The 22,937-nt window shown below is 51.2% G+C and overlaps 1 protein-coding gene across 2 annotated transcripts; it reads left to right on the top strand.

Moving 5' to 3' along the window:
• The first annotated feature begins 549 nt into the window (after positions 1-549).
• TMEM181 (transmembrane protein 181) lies at positions 550-22,937 on the top strand. Of its 2 annotated transcripts, XM_023758209.1 has the most exons (17): positions 553-659; positions 1,317-1,420; positions 3,484-3,539; positions 4,550-4,640; positions 6,129-6,250; positions 7,540-7,653; positions 9,578-9,658; positions 11,137-11,236; positions 11,689-11,819; positions 12,284-12,375; positions 13,459-13,516; positions 15,443-15,545; positions 16,085-16,136; positions 16,842-16,924; positions 17,740-17,829; positions 19,015-19,081; positions 19,468-22,937. In XM_023758209.1, the coding sequence occupies exons 2-17, from the start codon at positions 1,327-1,329 to the stop codon at positions 19,544-19,546; spliced, it is 1,413 nt and encodes a 470-aa protein (XP_023613977.1). In that variant the 5' UTR covers positions 553-659; positions 1,317-1,326; the 3' UTR covers positions 19,547-22,937. The 2 variants fall into 2 exon arrangements, with proteins under 2 accessions (XP_023613978.1, XP_023613977.1); XM_023758210.1 differs by lacking the exon at positions 7,540-7,653 and having other exon boundaries at positions 550-659.

A 22,937-nucleotide genomic window follows, 5' to 3' on the forward strand; every position in this document is an offset into this window, starting at 1 on the left:
AAGGCCTGGCAGGTCCCGCTGGAGAGAGCGGACCTGGGTCAGCAAAGCCACGTCAGAGCCGTGGTGGCTGTGGGCCCCACCTTTGCCCTGGAATAGGCTCCAGCTGATTTCCTGCTGAGGAGCTGGAATCTTGGCCTTGTAGGGGGAGGGTGTGTGTACACAGAGCCACGTGAGCCTCGTGCCACAAAAGCAAATAACCTTATTCTCTGCTGGTGGTTTAAGCTGTCCCTCCCCCTCCCGGAGGTGTGTGTTTTACCTGTCTGTGAGGCATGAGAAATTGCCTCAGCTCCTGAGACCAGGAAATGCTAGAGGAGTAAAAAGCAAAGCACCCCCTCCCCCAAGTCCGCACCCCCCTCCCGCTCTCCTCTCTTTGGGTTTATGGGTCTCCTCTTCAGGTCCCAGGGGCGGGGTCAGCCACTCTCCAGATGGGGTTGATTGGAACTGCCTCGCACACTGGCGTTTACGTGGTGTCTGGGACTGCACTGTTTGGAGACCGTGTGGCTTGCCAAACCTCAGACCTGTCTTCTGGTCCTTTACAGACTTGTCTTGTTTGCCCGCCGCTGATGGAAGGAGTTCTAAAAAGAAGTGACACTTACCCCTCCACCATTGTCTCCTGACCAAGGGACAAAGTAGGGATGACGAGGAGGGCACCTGAGAGGGTTAGTGTTAGGGGTAGGGTTCCATATTGGTGTGAAAGCACAGAAAACTGCAGGCAGCTCGCTCAGTGCATCAAAACCAGACCCCATAGCGAAGGTCAGGCGGAGCTTCACCACCATGGGTGACGCCAGTGAGGGTCTCAGACCGTGAGGAACCTTGGATAGGAAACAAAACGGGTTGGCGGGAAGACAGATAGGGAAGGTGATGCTGGTGGCACCTGCGTTCCCAGTCTGGGCTGGGTGGTGACAGCTGACAGTTAAAGCTGCGTGTTTGCGTGTGAGTGACTTGGGGCCTCCCCCACTTGGGCTGTCCTCTGGCAGCTGGAGACGGGATGTGTGTAGAGGGGTCTGGCCACCCACGTGGAGTGGCAGAATGTGCCCTGAATGGGCATGGGTGCCACAGCACATTGTCCTGCCCCGAGGAGTGGGGCTCGGCTGGCGCTGTGCCGACCAGCGTGGCAGGGCCTCTTCTCGGCGGGCTTCACCCCGAGCGGAGTGGAACGTCACCCGGCCCTGAGGTCATGGAGACTGCTTTGTCAGGTGGGTCGCCTGGGTTCAGAGTAGGTCCGATTGTGAGGTGAGGGCTTGCAGGTGAGGAGGGCGTCCTGCGGTCCGAGCGGCTCCCTGCCTGCCCCCCACCCACTGGCTTCTGCTCCGCAGGCTGGCGCCCATGCGGCTGTACACGCTCTCCAAGCGCCACTTCGTGCTCGTGTTTGTCGTCTTCTTCGTCTGTTTTGGCCTGACCGTCTTCATCGGGATCAGCGGTAGGTGCAGGTTTTGATCATTTTATCCTGTACAGTTACCTTTGGTGCAGCCCGCCCGCTCCCCCCCCCCCCCCCCCAGCTGTATCCACCTGCTCTCACCCAACAAGGCCTGTCATGGAGGGGGGAAGCCCGTTTCTCTCTGCACCCACTGGGTGGAGGGGGTGGCCCTGGTCCTGCCCCACACAGCAGCCAGGGCCTGAGTTCAGCGTGCAGCCCTGGGTGGCCTTGACCTTGTACCTTTTGTTGGGAAGTCCAACATTTCTGGAGAGTCTTGTGTGCCAAGATCCCGCCTGGGCGCTGGGGAATCCAGAGCTTGCTGGCTGGCGTGGGAGGCAGGCCATGGTGCAGCGAGTGGTGGGGAGGGCGTGAGATGCTGGCAGCATGAGGCTGCTCTGATGATGCCCCGAGCCCTTGGCAGGAGGGAGCCTGTAGATGGCTTTGGCCTTGAGTTCGGGGCCCGGGTGCCTTTCGGCCCCCAGCATGCTGTTTGACGGGGGAGAGAAATGGGTTTCTGGTCCTCAGTTTTCCATCTCTGAGAAAGGGGGTTGGATGGGACCACTTCAAAGGCAATTTCGAAGCTGAAATCGGCAAAAGACAGGTTTCTTAACCTAAACTGAGTCTTGGGTCGGTGAATGGACTGAGGGAGCTGGGCAGAGAGGGCGATTATTTCAGTGCCCTTTGCCTGCTGCTGCTGAAGATGATGATGGTGGCAATGGCAACTGTAGCCAATCTTGTTTTCCTCTTCTTTTTAATCCTCCCCAGGACATTTTTCCCATTGATTTCTAGAGAGAGTGGAAGGGAGAGTGAGAGACAGACAGAAACACCGATGTGAGAGAGACACATCGATTGGTTGCCTCCCGCGTGACCCCAACCAGGGCCAGGAGCCTGCAACCAAGGTATGTGCCCTTGACTGGAATCTAGCCCGGGACCCTTTAGTCCTCAGGCTGACGCTCTATCCACTGAGCCAAACCGGCTAGGGCCTGTGGTTTTAATTTGCAACTCTCTGGCGATCAGTGACTTTGAGCATTTTTTCATATGTCTCTTGGCCATTAGTATATCTGCTTTGGAGAAGTGTATTTTTAGGTCCTTTGCCCATTTTTTTAATTGGATTTTTTGTCTTCCTGGTGTTGCATTGTGTAAGTTTATTATACATTTTGGAAATTAACCCCTTATCAGATGTATCATTGGCAGATATGTTTTCCTAAACAGTTGGTTCCCTTTTACTGTTGATGGTGTCTTTGCTGTGCAGAAGCTTTTTAGTTTGATGTGGTCCCGTTTGTTTATTTTTTCCTTTGTTTTCCTTGCCCTAGGAGATGTATCGGTAAAAATATTGCTATATGAGATGTCTGAGATTTTACTGTCTGTGTTTTCTTCTTGATTTTTATGGTTTCACAACTTACATTTAAGTCTCTGATCCATTTTTGGGTATTTTTATGTATGGTGTAAGCTGGTGGTCTAGTTTCATTTTTTTGCATGTGCCTGTCCAATTTTTCCAACACCATTTATTGAAGAGACTTGATCACTTCTTTTAAGGCCAAAGTCCTAAAAGATTACAGTGTAAGAGTTTGTGAAGGTTGCATATCTGTTATTTCAGGAAAAGCTTTGAGTATATATTAGCAAGTATGCTTTTTTATATTCTCTACTGAATATTTTTGGAAGACTGGATTAATGGGATGAATAGACAAATGTCTTAATTTTTTGGCAGAAATCTTTATGCTTATAGAGTAGGTAGATGCTGCCTGTGTCATGAGTGTGTTCTTGGGTCTGCAGTGCAGAGAGCCCTCATTGAGGGCAGGGGAGAGGTTTCTGCACGGACAGAAAACCTCGGGAATGATGTACCTTGTGTGACGATCATGGGCTTCACCTGCACCAGGAGGTCACCATGCAGCGGAGTGGATGTTGTGTGTCTATGTGTTTTACATACATGTGCAACCTCTGATGACAGACCAGGAAAATAAGATCACCGCCATATAATGTATGTCTTTCTTGGCATTTGACAAAAGTCAATAAATTAATTATCAGTGTAGGATATAACCTGCTTTTTTCCTTCTGTTACACTTTAGGACCCAAAGTGATCCAGACTTCTGAAGCTCATTTTTCACTAAATAATAGCAAAAAGGTAAGACTGGGTCCCTGAGTGGCAGGCGATGGGGCATATAAGCATCCAGGTCACTAGCAATGGCCCACCTTGTCCTGCAGGTTGCTTCTCAGCCAACACTGTCAGTGGCTGGCCTCTGGGTCCTCATTTGACAAAATGATGTTTTCTGCTATAATAAGTGCCTCAGTGCGAGACAGGCTGGTGGTGTTAACACTTAGAGAGCAGCAGTTCATTTCCAAAGGCTGGTGACTCGTCCTGGCTCCTCATGTCTGCAGGCCTTCCTATTTGCCCAATAAAACGTGGTCTCCATGCTCGGTTTCCAGATTACCCTCCAAGAGATCTCATCTCGTAGGTGGCTTTTGGGCACAGCTCTGGTCAGGGTTTTATGGAGACCTGCCAGAGCATGAAGACACAGAAGGCACACGCTCACTCTCAGAGACTGTGCATGCAAACTGCTTTTCTTCGGAGCTGTGGGGCGTGGGGGGAGCAGCTTTCTCCGTAGCCGCTGCTGTAGACACCGGTACTGGGTTTTTCAGCAGACACCGCAGAAATATCATTGCCAATGGAGTCCCCTCTAATTTTTCTCCCCCAGGGTGTTAAGACTCTTCTAAAGCTGAGAATAACAGATGTCAGACAGCGACATGTCTGGTATATTGATATTAAATCAAGATTCTTAGGAACATCCTTCTTTGGTACCCTTATTATCTTATCATACGTCGCATCACATGCACTTTAACTTTCTCCGAGATGGCCTTTTCTTGGTATGGGTATTGTGCCGAGGCTGCGGGTGGTGGGAATGCCTGCCTGGAGGTGTTCATGAGAGACAGATGTAAATTGTAGCAGAGTTAGGCCTTTCTTTTTATGGAGGGCGGGATTTCACTCCTGTTGTCAAGGAAACCGTGCTGTTTCTGGTCCAGCACCAGTGCTCAGCCCTCATGGCTGGATACCAGTTTTGGATGTTAAGGTGAGGTATTTGGTAGCTGCAATGGAAAGGTCACATGGGTTACTTAACTTTTTTCTTTTTCCCTCAGTTGAAGCCAATTCACATACGTTCAAATCCACTGTCTACATACAATCAGCAACTGTGGCTGACATGTGTTGTTGAGTTGAATCAATCAAAAGGTATGAAGCCTGACCTTTGGTCTGATTTTTCTTTGTACAAAGCACCATATTGTAAAAGTTGAAAGAGCTTTCAGACCTTTTAAAGTGTTTTCAAAGGTGAATTACAGGGATGGCCTTTATTCTTTATAAAAGCAACAAATTGGAAGCCCCTTAAGTGTCCTCGGTGTCCCCCACACTAAGTTATGATGCAGCCCCCCGGGGAGGGCAGGTCACCCCCCAGGGAGGGTCGGTGACCCCTCGGGAGTGCTGGTCAGCTCAGCTCGGTGGCTGCACAGTGGAGGAGCTGCTACTGCAGCCTTTTTGGTGGGGTTCTGGGGAAAATGAAGTCCCAATGCCCCAAGGCAGTGGGTCTGCCCCCCAGGGACACTTGGCAGTGTCTGGAGACATTGTGACATTTTGATGTCACAACTCTGGAGAAGGGGCGCTATTGGTGTCCAGTGGGTAGGGATCGGGGCTGCTGTTGAACACCCTACAAAGCACAGGCCAGCTCCTCACAGCAAAGGATCCTCAGCCTCACAGTGCCAGCGGTGCCAAGGCTGGAAGACCTGCCCAGAGCACCTCCAGGCCCGGGGCATTGGCTCCGTTCACCGCGATGGCACTAGTTGCGGACCGTCCGGAGAACTGAGGCTGGGCCACCACGCGAGCTCAGTGTTCTGTGGTTCACACGAGGGGCTTTGGTTGAGAAGGAACTTGGAAAAAAACCTTGAAAATGCATATTAGAAAAAATCAACTCCTTTTCTTGTAACATTTTAAGAAGATAAATTTGATATCCTTGTGTATTTGTATGTCTAGAAAATGGTCTGGATGATGGGCGTGTACATGTTAACTTGGTTCTCTCTAGGGGGGATTATAGTGTATAACGCCATCGTCATAGTTGTTTTTTTTTTATATTTTTATTGATTTCAGAGAGGAAGGGAGAAGGAGAGAGAGTTAGAAACATCAATGATGCGAGAGAATCATTGATTGGCTGCCTCCTGCATGCCCCACACTGGGGATCGAGCCCGCAACCCAGACATGTGCCCTTGGCCGGAATCGAACCTGGGACCCTTCAGTCCGCAGGCTGATGCTCTATCCACTGAGCCAAGCCAGCTAGGGCCATCATAGTTTTTTGTTCTCTGATTCTTTAAAACAATGAGCATGAAATCAGAAAAATTATATAATCAGAAAAAATAACTCTATTTTTATGTTTGTATAAAGTTAAATTAAAAAATTATGTGGGATAGAAAAGTAATTCATTAGCTGTGAACTATTTGTCCTTTCATGAAATGAAGCTAATGGATCTGAAACAGGCCTTGGCATGGGCCCTGGGAAAGGGGTTGCACGTAGAGCTAATAGGAAGGCTTTACGTTGCTGGCGAGCCAGGGGTTCTCGAAGATGCTGAGGCCGAGGTGGGTGAGACCCTCCTGGCTTGTCATAGAGCCAGGCAGGCATGGTTGTCAATGTGAGTGCCTGACGTGGTCCCTGACACTGAGTTTCTTTCTTTTGTAGAAATGTCTACTCAGAAAAACTTCCTTATGACCGTTAAAGTGGATGGCGTAGCTCGAGATGGAACCACCATGTTCATTCATAACAAAGTTCACAATCGGACAAGGACCCTCTCGTGTAGAGAGGTGAGCATTCCCCGGTCCATGATTACTCATCATGCCACACCATCACAGACTTGCTTTCTTTTTTTTTAAATATATTTTTTATTGATTTTTTACAGAGAGGAAGGGAGAGAGATAGAGAGTTAGAAACATCGATGAGAGAGAGAAACATCGATCAGCTGCCTCCTGCACACTCCCTACTGGGTATGTGCCCACAACCAAGGTACATGCCCTTGACCGGAATCGAACCTGGGACCCTTGAGTCCGCAGGCCGACGCTCTATCCACTGAGCCAAACCGGTTAGGGCCAGACTTGCTTTCTTAAGTGAAAAAGCTCATACCAGTGAGGGTATGGAAAAACCATCTACCTTTATATACTGATACCCTTATAAATGCTTATTAACATACACACACGCCTGCACACCCATGCACAAACACACACACATGTACACAAACCCACTCACATGCACGCACATACCCTGAGTATATGTGGTACCTACTTTTGCTGTTGTGTAACTTGCTGCCTGGTGTGTCTGTGGACTGTTGCTGGGAAGAGCAGCCTGTTGTTGAGCAGGTACCCCAGGTGCAGTGTGTGGCTGTGGGATGGGAAACGCGATGGCCCAAGTGGGGAAGGAGCCTCACTCTTAGTTTTGTCAGCACCGTATTCTGTCAGTCAGAGGAGTCAGACCAGGTCCCTGCTGAGTGAGGAGGCGACGTCAGGACGGCGTGGTGGCATGGAAAGCGTGAGGTGATTAATCACAAAAACAATATGTAATTATACATGTGTTTTCCAATGGTCTTAGGCGACCCCTGTGAAAGGGTTGTTCAACCCCCAAAGGGGGCGTGACCCACAGGTTGAGAATCACTGCTCTAGGAGATCCTGAGATGGTCAGAACCACGTCCTGAAGGGGCTGGGTCACTGGGGGCAATTGCAGAAGTGGGCCGAGGAGGAAAGTGAGGCTGAGGGGTCTGATGGGCTGTGTGTTAGCTTACACTCCCCTGTGCACGAGTGTGTTTGTGGAAATGTCAGGGTTGTGTTACACTGAACTTTTTTATGCAGGTGCATATGATGAGTCATCTAAAGTAGAGTCTAAGGCCTGTAAATCATTTTTGTTTCCAAAAATACCCATTTGGGTCTTTCTTTCTAAGAACGGTTGTTGGCTGGCATCTGAATTTTTCTGGGCTTCTGGCGAGTTCCCTGGAGATGATCCGTTGTGATCGTCTGTTGTTGAAATGTGCCACTTCATGGGTCACTGGGTGGGAGAGTGAGGCTTGCTTGCTTTAAAGACACAGCTCCTCCCTGTGCGTTTGCAGAAGTGTGCAGAAATCATCGTGGCGCACCTGGGCTACCTGAACTACACGCAGTACAGGGTGACGGTGGGATTGGAGGGCCTCCTCGATCTGCCCCTCAAGGAAGTGAACTTCACAGTAAGTGTGCCGGCTGGCGCAGGGGCTCCCGGGCTCCCCGTTTCTCGCCCATTCTTCTGCTGAGTGGCTGAAATACACGGCACTGGAGTTATGTTATTTTAGACTGTGAAAGACATGTACAGTTTTAAAAAGTTACAAGAAAACCACAAATTTTTTTAAAGAATTTTTTAGTTTTCACTATACATAGTTATTACAATACAAGGTGGGGCAAAAGTAGACTTACTGATGTTCATATGGAAAATAATACAATAATTAATACATATTAATTATTAATAAGTGAAATCGTCTGGCATGTGCCCTGACCGGGATTGAATTGTGACCTCCTGGTTCATAGGTCGACGCTCAACCCCCGGAGCTACACTGGCTGGGCTCCTGGAGGCATTTTACTGGTTAATTTTTTTAAGTTTAATTTCTGTGCCTGCACAAGATTTGACATTGTATTTGCTGATATGCGGTCAGAGTTGGTGCTCAACAATGCTGAACGGAGGAACTGGACCGAAACCTGTAGGCTTTAATTAGGGAGAAGTGACCAGGTCATGAAGTCAGCCTTGTCCCACGTGTCCATTCACGGAATGACAGGGTGAGCCAGGAAAGGACCTGTGGCTCTTCAGAAGTCAGAGTAAAGGTCTGCAGCCTGAGTGTTTGCTGCGATTTTACTCTGTTTATTTCCTTTTACTTATTTCCTTTTTAGTTTCATTGCCTCGTGTCCAGTGCCTTCAGTAGTATGTGTGTCTGTGTGTACCTTTCAGTGTGTCAGGCAAGTGAGTTAAATCTAGTGTCGAAGACTCTCTGCTCTGAAGTGGGTTTTAAACGCCTCAGATGACTTTAATTCAGTGCGTTGTGTGTGGGCTCTGTGGCCCGGTGCCATGCTCTGGGCCTGCGGGTGAACTGGCCGTGGCCGAGGCTGGGTGGGCTGCCTCCTGCCCACGTCAGCACGTGGTGCCTGTGTCCGCCGCTCAGCTCCCTGCACACCTGGCGGGAGTGAGATGAACTTACGGCTGACTCCACGGTACTTATTTGGTTTGAGATGCATATTTTTATGTTTCATTGAGTCTTTTTTAGAACATCCTACCTACTCACAGTTTACATCTTTTTAAAAATCTGTTTCTTTTCGTGGAAAGCTGGTGTTCTCTAATAAAGAGATTGGCAGTGTTGTTTTTTATATGAGATTTAAAAGCCAAATGCTCTTATTATGATTATAGACTAATTTATCTGCCAGGTTCATCATTAGTATAACACCAATGAAAAACTATTTTCAGATCTAGGTCATTAATATTTTCAAAGTCTGTGTTCTTTGATATTAAAAGAAAATGTAATGTGTTAAAATTTTAGAACATGTAAGAAAGTAGAAGGAAAGAGAACATTTTAAATTACCTAACAGTCTCATACCTAGAGATTATTTATTTATTTATTTTAAATCCTCACCTAAGGATATTTTGCCATTGATTTTTAGAGAGAGTGGAAGGGAGGGGGAAAGACATACAGAGAGAAACATTGATGTGAGAGAGACATATCGATAGTTGCCTTCCGCATGCGCCTCAATGGGCTGGGGACCAAGCCTGAAACTGAGAGGTACATGCCCTTGACCGGAATTGAACCTGTGACCCTCAGTCCTCGAATGACACTCTATCCACTGAGCCAAACCAGCTAGGGCTACAGATAACTATTATTAATAATCTGGTGCACTTCCTTTTTTGTGTTTTATTATTTTAATTTCATTTTTCAACTACAGCCGACATTGAGTGTTATTGTGTGTTAGCTTCAGGTGTACATCATGGAGGGTAGACACATACTTCACAGAGCGGTCTCCCTGACATTTCCTGTCCGTCTTCGCCCACATTCACAGTCATACTGTGTGTGGCTGCATGCCCTACGCTGTGGAGTACTTCCTTTCAGGTGCATTTTTCCCCACTTTCCATTTTAGTGGAAGACTTACGACCCTGCATTTTCCCAGATGGAAATTTGGTTCCGGTTCGTCTTTGTGGTGCTCACCTTCATTGTCACTGTAAGTACCGCTCACCTGACAGCCACGCCGGGTTCTGACAAGAGCAGTTTGTGAGTTTGGTCATCCAAGTGCAGACCCCACGGGCAGTTTCTCTGAGCTCTGAGACGCGTGCCTCGGGCCTGACACACTGTACGCCCCGCATGTCTGCTCGGTGCGCAGTGCGGGCGGTGATGCGGTCTCTGTGGCAAGGACGTCCGTGTCGGAACACTAATCCGAACACTAATCCCAGGGCGCTGACCTGCAGGCAGACCCGCATCCGTGCGGCAGGAAGGCGCCGGGTTTGTGTGACCTTTCAGTGCAGGGGCAGCCATTCCTGGCTTTCACGGCTTTCACCTTTCCATCCTGGGCTTTTCGGGAGTGAGGCCCAAATGAGCGGGTTTGGAGGTGCAGGCTTTGGGCTGGTTTGGGATCTGAGCTCAGTGTCCACAGCACAGTGTGACTTCGGGGGAAATGCCTACCCTTCGCACACCGGTGACCCCCCGGCGGCCGGCCAGTGGGGTGGGGTGGGTAGATGGAGCAGGGTGTGTGCCTCACGCAGTGACCGCGCCGTCTGCAGGGCGGCATCATGCCCCTTGGCTGCCAGCCCTGTGCTGGCAGAGCGTGTGACTCAGGGAGCTGTGCAGTGGTGTCCACCCCAAGTGCCACCCAGGAACACTTGGTGCTTTGCAGACGAGGCGTGTACAGCAGGACACAGCATGTGGGGGGACGTGAGGCGAGTGCCAGGCGACAGTGGCTGGGGCCTGGGTGTGTCCAGAGGGCGGGACCCAGCCACTCAGATATGCAGAGCAGGGGATTGTGGTCTCAGGCCACGCCCAGGGCCTCCTTCGTGACTGACTGCAGGAACCACCACTTACAGTTGGTCAGTCAGAAACCCTTGCTGTTTCTGGAAGCATCTCTGGTACCTGGGATTCTGCTGCACAGTCTGGGCCCAGAGAACAGGCCCGAGAGAAAAGGCCTGGGCCTGACAGACAGACTGGAGGACATGCCCGTCGGCCAGGAGCCCGCATTGCGAGAATGTGATTGGCTTGTATGACATTGTAGGAAACACAAAACAGAAATACCCCAGGCCCTAACTCACACACTGCATGATGTGTAAAGCAGGTCAAAGAGGCTTCTCCCACAGGCCACTGCACCTTCGTTGGGGGTTTTGAAGATATAAACACATCCTCTGACCTCAGTGTAGGCCTGGTTCCCTTGGCTTTTCCTCTGGGAGCCAGTGCCATCTGTCATGTTGCCTTGCGTGGAGCATGTGGCCTGTGCCCGGGGGAGCTCTCTGTGTGGCTCCGCTCCCCTCCTGCCCATCCGATCTGGGCCCCTTGCAGCAGTTACCATCTCGGCGCAGTTGTCACTGGTGGTCTCAGTAGTGAGTTCAACAAGGGCTGACTGCGAGCTCTTGGCTGGCCCGGGACCATGGATCTGGGAGATGGCGGTGCTCAGCGGGAGCGGGCACGCAGTGACGAGGCCGCTTCCGTTGGCAGTGCCTGTTCGCACATTCCCTCCGCAAGTTCTCCATGAGGGACTGGGGCATGGAGCACAAGTGGATGTCCATTCTCCTGCCTCTGCTGCTACTTTACAACGGTAGGTGCGCTTTTATTCCGGGCTTTCCCCTTTAGAATGGAGGGCTGGGAGGCATCCGCGAGGTGGGCTGGTCTGTCCCCCTAAGTGGGGCGGGGGGAGTCAGGAGGGGGATGCCTCGAAGGCACAGGCAGCAGCGCCCCCAGCATGTGAAGGATGCCGTAAGGATTCGGAAGATGCTGGAGCTTTCACAAATGAGTGACTGCAACTCGGACGGGCTACAGACACGGCCTCCTTGGGACTTGGCTGAAGGCTGCGAGCCCTGCCGTCTGTTCCTCTTCCCTTGCCCAGAGCTGCACCTCGGGATTCCCGGGCCTGTGGGAGGCGCGGGTGGCGGGAGCAGACGGCGGCGTTCTGTAACCATCACAGGGCCCATCTGCTCGTTGGCTTTTAGGTGTTTTGAAAAACAAAACGGCCTTTAGTGTACCCGCTTCTATCCCTGCCTCTGCTTGCAGACCCGTTCTTCCCCCTCTCCTTCCTGGTGAACAGCTGGGCGCTGGGGACGCTAGACGACCTCTTCCAGTCCCTGTTCCTGTGTGCCTTGCTGCTCTTCTGGCTGTGTGTGTACCACGGGATCCGGGTGCAGGTGAGCCGCTGCCCTAGCACTGCCGGGGGCCAGGACTCTGCCCATGCCTGCCGGCCACTGGTGGTCATCCCTGCCGGCCTCCGTAGGTCATCCCTGCCGGCCTCCGGTGGTCATCCCTGCCCACTTCTGTAGGTCATCCCTGCCAGCCGCTGGTGGTCATCCCTGCCGGCCGCTGGTGGTCATCCCTGCCGGCCGCTGGTGGTCATCCCTGCTGGCCGCTGGTGGTCATCCCTGCTGGCCGCTGGTGGTCATCCCTGCTGGCCGCTGGTGGTCATCCCTGCTGGCCGCTGGTGGTCATCCCCGGATGAACTTGGCCTTGGGGGCCTATCTCCAGCCTTGCGGTCAAGAGAAGCATGCACCCATGCAGAAATGGTCGCAGTGTGTGCGACCCAGTGCGCCCTCTTAGGGTTAGTGGTTTGCTGAATTACTAACTTCTCTATTTCTTACTCTTTTTTGCTTTTTAGGGAGAAAGGAAGTGTTTAACCTTCTATTTGCCTAAATTCTGCATTGTCGGACTCCTGTGGTTGGCTTCGGTCACACTAGGAATATGGCAGACGTGAGTATTTTTATAACGCGTGAAACTTGTCCTGGACAGCAGCTGGCATGTGGATGGATCTGAAGTCTGACTGTGTGCTGTGCAGCATCCGGAAAGGAATCTGTCGCCCAGAGTCTCAAGACTCAGTAGGGCGACTTGACCTGAGGATTCCATTTTGCTAGAATGGCATGTGGAGAGATCCACGATTCTTCTAACCTGGGATGGGAAAGGGAAGAGGCATGTCCTTCTGGAGTCCTCCTCCGGAGAGGCCAAGGCGTCATCTGTAGGCGTGGCGCTCAGGTCACGCCTGGCTCGCCACGCCCACCAGGTGTCTTAGCTGCTCCTTTGGCTGCAACCTGAAAACTTCCCATGTTTCTAAGTATTTCTGTGCTTCTGTAGAATTGTACCACTGCAGAAGCCTGTGGGTTTTCTGCAGAAACTAGTTCCATTTAGGCACCTCGCACATGAGACTTCATAGCTCACACTTTCTCCCCTCCCTCTCCCTGCCCGCCCGTCATTCCAGCGACCCGGTTTCACTTTCCAGTGATGCAGGGAGTTTACAGTTACTTTACTGCTTTTTGTGTGGACTCATCTGCTTCCTTGTGCCCATTTATCACTGAAAAGTGCCTGGAAACAGCTCTTAAAATTGCAAGAGAGCCGAAACCGGTTTGGCTCAGTGGATAGAGCGTCGGCCTGCGGACTGAGGGGTCCCAGGTTCGATTCCGGTCAAGGGCATGTACCTGGGTTGCGGGCACATCCCCAGTGGGAGATGTGCAGGAGGCAGCTGATCGATGTTTCTCTCTCATCGATGTTTCTAACTCTCTATCTCTCTTCCTTCCTCTCTGTAAAAAATTAATAAAATATATATAAAAAAATTGCAAGAGTAATAATAGTATAGGGGTTTTTGAAACGAAAAACACTCCAACTTTCCCATGGTGATACTGTGGACAGTGATGCTAGCAGCATCATCTGCATTGTCTACATGAGAGTTAGGATTCCTCAGAAATTTAGGATTACTTTTTCAAAAGCCTTCATCTAAGTGAAAGTATAAAAATAAAAAGTGAACTAATTATTAATCTATGGTTTCTTATAACATATTTTTAGAGTTAATGAATTGCATGATCCAATGTACCAGTATCGCGTTGACACAGGAAATTTTCAGGTAAGGATTGTTAATGAAGCCTGCGGATTTTTTTTAAATGCCATTTTTTAAAAATGACTGAATTTTGTAATTTAAATTGTGCTGTTGACACAGACTTGCTACCGGCTATTTGGGAAGGACTATAGGAAATTCATGTGGAAAATTTTGAAAAATGTGCTTGAGTAGTCTGAAAAATAACTCTTTAAAAGCTATGCTGTTACTCCCGGTCCTTGGCTTATGGCTGAAGCTCCAGGGCCAGAAAGTGTCTGACTGTAGGGACACCGTGGGACAACTAAGGAAAGGTTCTGTTCATTTGTTCTCTCATGCGGAGGTTTCCAGCGGGAGAGTGGCGGCAGGGCCCGGAGCACAGGGCCCGGCTCCGGGAGGCGCCGTCCTGAGATCTTTCCTCTTCGAACCAGGGCCCACGCATTTTCACTTTCACGGTCAGCCCGGGTGGTGTCCTCTCGGCTCCACGTGCTGGCGCCTCTAAGAGTCCCCGAGTCGTGTGTCCCAGGGGCACGGAGCCGAAGCTGACCTTGGGTGGCATTAGCATGTCTCTGGGCGCACTCCCTCCAGAGCTTCCTGTGAAGCCGTAACGCCGGGGCTCTTTGTGGGAGTGGCCGCAGAGAAAGAGGGCAGTTTAGTGGGTGATGCCGTGGGAAAGGTGGCAAACCTGTGTGGAGACTCGAAGGAACGAGTGTGAGTATCTGATTCTTCACTCGAACCCAGTGGGGGTGCCAGTGGCCTTTCCCGTCAATAATGGATCAGTGTGAGGAGTTCTGAAGGTCACTGAATGTAAGCCTTATGAACAGCATGCCATGACCTTTGCCCTCGAGGACAGGTGACCTTGTGAGGGAGAAAAGCACAGAAGTAGAGACCGGATTGCTGAGGGTTCAGTGCCCACCTGTGGACGGTGGGCCCAAGGGACGAGGGTGGTGGCATCTTTGCTTTGTCCTTTTTCTGTCATTGAATCAGCCTTCGGACACGTTAGAAGTGTATGGGGAGAGCAGCACCTTGAGCTGGAGTGGGGAGGCGTTCTGGGCCAGGGAAGCCACTGTTCCCGGGTCACGTGGGGACGGCATGCCCAGCAGGGAGACGGCGTCAGGCAGGCTCCTGTTACCAAGGAAACACTGGTCAGACTTCCAGGAAGCTGAGTAAAGCTCCAGACCCACGACCGATCTCGTGGAATCCCTTTATGTTACGGACAAGAAAATGAAGCCCAGACGAAAGTCAGAGTTCTGACGAGGCAGAGCAGCCCCCTGGCCTCCTGACTAGGCAGGCCTTTGACCTGGGGGTGGGGGGTGCTGGCCCTGAGAGGAAAGGGCAGGGATGCGGGGGTGGGGGTGGGGGCTTAGAGCTGGAGGAGGAGCAGCACCACCCACCCTGCGGAGCCAGGCCTCACCGCCTGCCTCCCCACCGCAGCTTCTAACCTCAAAACAAAGTGTTCTTGTTTTTCCTGCAACAAAACTACAGAATTGTGGATTAGACCTAACGTCTTCTAGACGACTTCCTTCCGCCCCATTTCACAGATAAGAAACCCAGGTCCAGAGAGATGAGAGTTGCCTGAGGGATTCTGTCTGTCTTTGACACGTGCCATGACCTTTGTAGGCAGGGCAGGCAGCCAGGCCTCCATCCAGAGGGCAGAAGTAGGACCGCTGACATCTGCTGAGCGCCGCTGCGTCCAGCCCTGTGTGTGCGGGGCTTGCCGCGTGGAAGGGAAGGAGTCTGGGTGCTCCCTCAGCTGGTCAGCAAGGGCTGGGTCCTCGTGGGGCCACTGCGCTCAGAGAGGGCGAGGGCTGAGCCTGGGCAGGGACAGTCGGAGCGGCGGGAGCGCTCCTGTTCTGTGTTGTGGGGCGACCTTCAGGGCTCCAGGTCCTTTCCTCCTGCGGTTGGAAGGCGAAGCCGAAAGACCTGCTCCTACTCCAGTGCCGTGTTGTTGTGTTCCAGGGAATGAAGGTTTTCTTCATGGTGGTGGCTGCTGTGTATGTCCTATACCTTTTGTTCCTGGTCGTGCGGGCCTGCTCGGAGCTGCGACACATGCCTTACGTAGGTGAGCGCCACTTCACAAGTGCCCAGTGCGAGGTGGTCAGGCTCCTGTTACCAAGGAAACACTGGTCAGACTTCCAGGAAGCTGAGTAAAGCTCCAGACCCACGACCTGGAGGGGGAAGATCCAGAGGGTCCCGGGGAGCCAGACGGCTGAATGGGTCACTCTGGGCCATGGGGACGGAGCCTCGGCTGGGGGAGGCCTGTGGGCTGGAAGCGAGCTGGGCCCTGGGAGAGCGTGGGTTGGAGCTGCCTGGATCCTTCCAGCAGGCACCTTGCGGAGGGCCCGGCTGGGGCGGTTTCTTAGTCCTTGAGTCGGGAAGTCACCGATCTCGTGGGGTCCTTTCCCCGATCTGTTACAAGTCATGTGGCCATGGCCTCGCTGGGCCTGCCTTCTCGCCCCAGCATTCCTCCTGGCTCGGCACTAGCAGGTTTCAGATCGGAGGGAAGAGGGCTCTTGTGCAGGGCTTCGCTTTATTTCCGGGCGAGACGGAAGTGGAATGTACTTCCAGGGGGTTTCATGGGGGTGTTCCTTTCTTTTTCAGATCTCAGGTTAAAATTTTTGACTGCGTTGACTTTTGTAGTGCTTGTCATTAGGTAAGAAAACTTTATTTCTCAAAGAAGCAAACTGTGCATGTTAATCTTACTCTTGTGGTGTCTTTTCTCCCCTGTGACGGTTCACTGGCATCCTCCCATCAGATGTGCTCTGCAGCTCAGAGAGCACTGGCCCCTTGGAGGGTCTGAGGCCACAGGCGAAGGGACCTGATTTACACTTTCGTTAACAATTGTCCGGCTGGGCTGCGTGTGGAGAATGGAGCCCACGGAGGGGAGGGGAAGGGGAGGGAAGGGGGAAGGCAGGCGAGGGGCGGAGGATCGGGGTGCTTCGGGGCAGAGCCTGGCTGTGGGGCTCACCTTAGCAGAACCTCTGTTGCCACTTGTCAGGGCAGGTGTCTGACAGGGAATCACTGCCCAGGGACGTGATTATGGAGGAGCCGACGTTCCTCGGGGAGCCGGTCATTAGGAGATCTCGTGGGGTCCCAGGGAGTGAGAGGAGGAGGGGATGTGCTGAAGGTGACCTCCAAGGCCCCGATTCAAGACCGTGCCATGGCCAACGTCAGGGTTAGCTGACTGTCCCAGCAGCTGGCCCCTGCACCTGAGGCCACACCCTCGCGGCAGGGGACAAGTTTCCATGCAGAAACAGTAGTGATGAGACTGCATCTGTTAATAGGGCGAATACAACAACTTACACGAGGCTAGTGCTGTTTCTTCCTGTATCTTACATATTTCCCTCCTTTTTTCCAGCATCATCATCCTTTACTTAAGGTTCGGAGCACAAGTATTACAAGACAATTTTGTAGCTGAGCTGTCAACTCACTACCAGAATTATATCCTTTTCCTTGGGCTCAGTGCTTCTAGATGGAGTGGTTAGCAGTCATGTCTCTGAGCACCACTAAGAGGCAGGTCACCTTCTGGGCCTGTACTGCCTGGGGCGCCTGGGGTCCCGCTCCGTCTGCAGAGAGGTGCGCCTGCCTGGCCCTGCAGCTCAGGCTCGCAGGCTGAAGTCAGCCCCAGTCACCAGGTGGATTCAAGCCACTCCTGGCCTCTCTCACCACCACCCAGAGGCCTCCAGCTGCAGTCCGTGTGGTTGGTAATGAGACAGTTTGAACCTGTCTCCAGGGAGGGCTTGTAACCTGCGAGGCCTCCTTGCGTTCCTGCGTGGGTGCCCGTGGGTGCCCGCGGCCGCGCCTCCGCAGGGAACTGTCAGGTGCGTGAGGCTAGGTGTGTTTCCCACTCGATATTTGTGACTGAATTTCACACTACACTTTTATCAGCTTCTCAAAGCGTCTGTCATCCAGAAAAGGGGTAAGAATGACTGATTTGAGGGCTGTTTCCACCTCTCCATTTCATTCTTGATTCACCCGAGTGGCCTTCCCGCCCTTCCCTGGGTCACGGGTCCTGCCTCCTCGGAGGTTCCGGGGGTAACCTGTTCCTTGCAGGTAACCTTGAAAGGTTGCTGTAACCTCTGGCCATGGGCTTGTCCTGTGGTGGCCAAGGTCTGGGTTAGGGGGCCCAGGTACTGGCGGTCAGTGGCAGAAAGGGCTGGTGGGTAAGGAGCAGACAGACTGACAGCACAGGCCCGACCCAACCACCGCCCGATGTGGAGCGTTCCAGGTCTGCTTGCTTCCCTTGACGGTGCCACCAGCTGAGTTCTTATCTTTCTATGGCTTGTTGAACTTTTACCTCTACACGCTCGCCTTCGTGTACTCTCCATCGAAGACCGCCCTGTACGGTAAGCCGCCGGGTCAGACGCTGGAAGTTCAGGGCCCATCTCCCGGCTTTCCCTCCTTCCCTAGCAGAGAGAGAGGAGGTCCCTTTAAGTGTGAGCTCTGCGACTCAGAACACGGCAGCTGTGTGTGGTCAAGCACAAGGTGAAAAGCGTGTGTGAGGTCCCAGCACGAGCGTCCTGTCCGCCTGCCACAGGCCATAGTCTGTTGAATGCTAGTGCCATGACCCCCAGGAGAGAGAAACATTGTACAGCCCTCCTCCCGGGAAGCAGAGCCAAGGGCAGCCGGCCCATGGGAGTGGACACGACGAGAGCTTTCTGGAACCGGGGCAGGGCCTAGCGCAGGGGTGGGCAAACTTTTTGACTCGAGGGCCACAATGGGTTCTTAAACTGGACCGGAGGGCCGGAACAAAAGCATGGATGGAGTGTTTGTGTGAACTAATATAAATTCAAAGTAAACATCATTACATAAAAGGGTACGGTCTTTTTTTTTTTTTAGTTTTATTCATTTCAAACGGGCCGGATCCGGCCCGCGGGCCGTAGTTTGCCCACGGCTGGCCTAGCTTGTCAGGACCACTCCTGACTCTTATATCCCGTGAGTTCTCAAAGCATCTCCGTGAAGAGGCTTGTTTGAGCTTCACAGCAGCTGTAGAGAAAAGTGCAGCTGGGCCCGTTTGCTGCAGGCCCAGGGACGGAGGGGAGGGCAGGCGGTCCTCCTGCTCCCTGTGCACTTAGGGCAGGGGTTCTCAACCTTGGCTGCACATTAGAATCACCTGGGAATCTTTAAAATCCTGATTTCTGGGCCTCATCCTCCGGAAATTCTGTTTCTTTGTTACTAATGTTGTGGCCCCACCCCATAACAAAGAAACGGAATTTCCGGAGGATGAGGCCCAGAAATCGGGATTTTAAAAAGAATCCCAGGTGATTCTAATGTGCAGCCAAGGTTGAGAACCACTGACTTAGGGGAAGGACCGGGAGGGAGGCAGCGCCCTCCACTTGTGGGCTCCCGGGTGCCCAGCAGTGCTGCTGCCCTGGCGGGCAGGTGAGAAACACGCTCGGGGCACAGAACACTGTCCCGCTCCCACAGATAGTAGTGGTGGAAGCTGGGCTTGAACCCAGCTCTGTTCAGCCCGTCCTAGGACGGCATCCTCTCCGGGCTAATGCCCTAGAAAATGCTCTGGTTGTTTTCAGAGTCGCAGCTGAAAGACAACCCTGCCTTCTCCATGCTCAACGACTCGGACGACGATGTCATCTACGGGTGAGTGCACGACACCTGACGGCTGTCCCGGGGCACTCAGCCTGGGCCTGCGTGCGCGTACCGAGCAGGTGTCAGTCAGCCTCAGATGATTTTCAGGGTGTCCTAGCACGTGCTATAGCTGGCGGTGTCACGTGGTTTTGCTTCCACGTTATCCTGGCTGAGATTGAATGGTGTTCTGTTTACTCGACACCCAGCCAGTGGTGACCACAGGAGGCCAGTGCTTTCTGGATGGTGGGCCCTGGTGATGGTGGGGGTGTGGAGTGGGCGCTTTCAGTTGGCGATAGAAAGGGAGCGAGTGAAGCTATGAGATCTTGTTAGAATGGCGTGTCGTTGCGGGAGAGAAGCCACCCCAAGCGTATTAGTAGCGAAGGTCTCTTTTATAACAGGAGTGACTATGAAGAGATGCCCCTGCAGAACGGCCAGGCCATTCGGGCCCAGTACAAGGAGGAGTCTGAGAGCGACTGAGCCCCTGGGAGGGCAGACGTGGGGGCCTGTCCTGCAGTGGCCTCCTGCCCTCCGCACCTGCCCTCCCTCACCTGCCTGTGTGCGACTTGTCTTCTAGCAGAGATTTCCGGGTTCTTATTTGTTTACATATTTTTTAGAGGAAAACCAAAACTGAGGACCAAGTTGAACGCTGGGCCAAATTTCTTGTTAGGGTGGCTGCATTTATTTGGGAAGAGGCGCGCTGACACAGCCAAATTCTTTTTCAGAGATTTCAGTGGTAGGAAGGGAGTGACTCCTGTTTTTAGAAGAGAGAATTATGTACTTACTTTAAGATGATTTACTAATCCCACGCTGGTGGGGAGCCCTTCTGCAGGCCCACCGCACGGCAGCGTTCCCTCCCCCGCCCGTGGTGCGTTTTCTGACTGAACTCCAGGGAAGCCTGTGTGCACGCTGCCTCTCGGGGGCAGTCCCTCCCCAGTGAGTGGCTGGCGCTCTCCCAGGACGGCAGCTCCTGTTAATGTGAAATGGGAAGTAATGGCTCAGGAGGGGAAGGTGGGTGGCAGGTCCCGCCCTTCACCCACCAGGGCAGAACGGTGTTGGGGCATTCGAGGAGGGTTTGATAGGGTCTCCAAGGGAAGAGCAGGTAACTGACAAGTTGCGGCTCTAGTGGGAAAGGTCTGGCTGCCATACGTCTCCCAGGGGTTGTGTGCATATGTGTGCATATGTGTGCATTTGTATGTATGATGGTCACATCCATGGATCTGGAGGGATGGCCCTGTGGTTGGGGCAGGAAGAGGTGTCCGTTCAAGTCCAAGGAACAGCACTTTCTGCAGCTCTGCTATGAGGACACCCAGTAGAGCTTTATTTTTTTAATAAAAGCTAAACAAATGATTGACATGTGACATTTCAATGGCTCCTCACTTCTTTACTGCCAAAAAGCTTTTTAGTTTCTTATTGGGAACTAGATGAAAGGAAGTAAAGCATTTTGAATGGTTTATTGAAGAACCTCTTTGGGTAGAAGGTAACTTGTTTGGAATGTCTCGCCTGGCAGTCAGTCCCCTGGCGGCCGCCGTTCCTGTCCCACCGAGCACCCTGGTAGACACCCCTTGCTTCTGCTGTGACATGCTCAGAAAGGTCTCCAACTGCTAACCAGCTCGTGGCAGACACCGATTGGCCTCCTGGCAGATGCAGAGGTTGGGTATGGCTGTTGGCTGTGCAAACAGGTCCTGCACATCCTTCCCCTGTGCATGAACTCTCAGCTCACCTCACGCTGAGCACTGCCCACTCCGGGCAGTGCTGGGACCGCCTAGAGGTCAGGAGGGACTGCTCATCACTTCAGACCTTCCTTTTTAATTTAAACATCAGTGATAACATACCTTTAATATGGATTCCATTTATGTTTTTAAAGCTCTGTAAATATGAATGTTTGGATTACAACTGTATTACTGCAAGGGTAATTCAGGTTTACATGGTTTTTTATATTTGCAATGGTATGTTACATTTTTTTATTCTGTGTGCTCAGAAGTGTTGGGAAAAATTTTGTTACCAAATTTTACAACCTCTATTAAGACTAACTATAAATAATGTTATGTAAATTGACAAAACTTACTTGTGCTAATAAATGTATCCTAGTATGTGATATAGTTTATGTTTTAATTATAAAATAATTGTCCATAATTTGGAACACTGTTATTTATCAGTAAGTGTAAACTTGAGGCATTTAGTCACATAACTTAGAACTTTTTTTTGGCCTGTACTGTAACCATAAACTGATGACTGATATCTTCATATATTGATTCATCATGGTGTCAAGTTAAGGAAAGGAACAACATGGGCATATTTATTTACTTTGTGTAACTAAGTTGGAAACAAGAAAAAACTTACAAAAGAAAATCCTTAAGGGAAACAAATCATGCATTTTCAATTTCCCTTCCTGGTGTATCATACATATCAACATACTAGGGGCCCGGTGCACGGGTTTGTGCACCAGTGGGGTCCCTCAGCCTGGCCTGCGCCCTCTCGCAATCCGGGACCCCTTGGGAGATGTAGTAGTGTGCGAAGCGGCAGGCAGCCAGGGAGGAGCCCGAGCCCTGGCTGGGCCCTGCACTACTCCTGCTCATCTCAGCCCCACTGTGCCTGCCGCAGCTCGCAGCGCAGCTCGGTAGTGCTGCCTGCCACCGCAGCTGCGCTGCGCTCGCCAGCCATGAGCATGGGTGTCTGGTGCCCGTCAGTCAGCTGAGTGGCACTTCTGCTGTGGGAGCGCACTTACCACTAGGGGGCAGCTCCTGTTTTGAGTGTCTGCCCCCTGGTGGTCAATGTGCATCAGTGACTGGTCAGTCAACCGGTCGCTTAGGGTTTTATATATATAGATTATATACTCCATGTAAAATTTTGCTTAAAGTATATTTAGCATATACATATGTGCCCTAGGTGTTAGATTAAGACACTAACGTCTGCCAGAAACTTTAAACAGTAGCAAGAAATTATTTTTTCTTTGGAGCCTCAGTTTTGCAAATTTAAATTATAAAGTCAAAGGGCTAACTTTAGTTCTTCCATGGTAACCGCTTGAATAGCATCATCTTGGGATAACTTTTTATGTTGGTCCCGTCTAGGGCGACCTGGAAGATGACCACAGGTATTTCAGTTTTCCTTGGGAGACTGTCATTATCTCTGTGGACAACAGTTCCTCTTGATTTATTATTAAATCATTACTGCAGTGAAGTGATGTGGTCTCTCTCTCTTAAGCCCCATTTGAAAGGCTAGAGAAGGCGATATATAAAGTGGATTCAAGGTCAGTCCTGCATAGGATTACAGATTGTAGTAAGCTTAGATACATTATGTACACCAGCCCACTAAATGGGGAGATTTATAAGACAAATGTCACCAGCCTCTAAATTTTGTGAAGTATTTACTAAAGGTATAGTTATGGTAAATAGGTTATAATGTGGGCAGTAACTTACTTCCTGGAATCCTTTTCACGGGGAACAACAGAGACTCCAATCGAAGGGATGATTAAAAGGGATGCCTACAAACACTAAAGTATACTTAGGTATTCTAAGGGTTTTAGAAGGCAGTTGCCTTAGAGGTTAGACTTTAAAAAAAAATCTTTTCCCCAGGCCAAAGGGAAGTTGCTTTAGTCTGTGACGTCTTGTTATCCTGTTTATCTTGATTTCACGTGTTTTAGATATACTGGTAACTATACCATACTCTGAAATAGAGGATTTTTCTGCTACTGAAAACTGCCTTTTTACAAGAAGACTGTAAATATTTGTAAAATAAAACACACTAGAGTTAAAGCTTGAAAGGGTAGAGCTGCGAATTAGATCTTAGAATTGTCAGTGGGCACAGTAAACCCGATCACAGAATGAGCACTGTAATCAGTTAAAATGAATAAATGTTTATTTATGGCAAA

Source organism: Myotis lucifugus, unplaced genomic scaffold, assembly GCF_000147115.1.
Source record: "Myotis lucifugus unplaced genomic scaffold, Myoluc2.0 scaffold_125, whole genome shotgun sequence".
NCBI classification, from domain to species: domain Eukaryota; kingdom Metazoa; phylum Chordata; class Mammalia; order Chiroptera; family Vespertilionidae; genus Myotis; species Myotis lucifugus.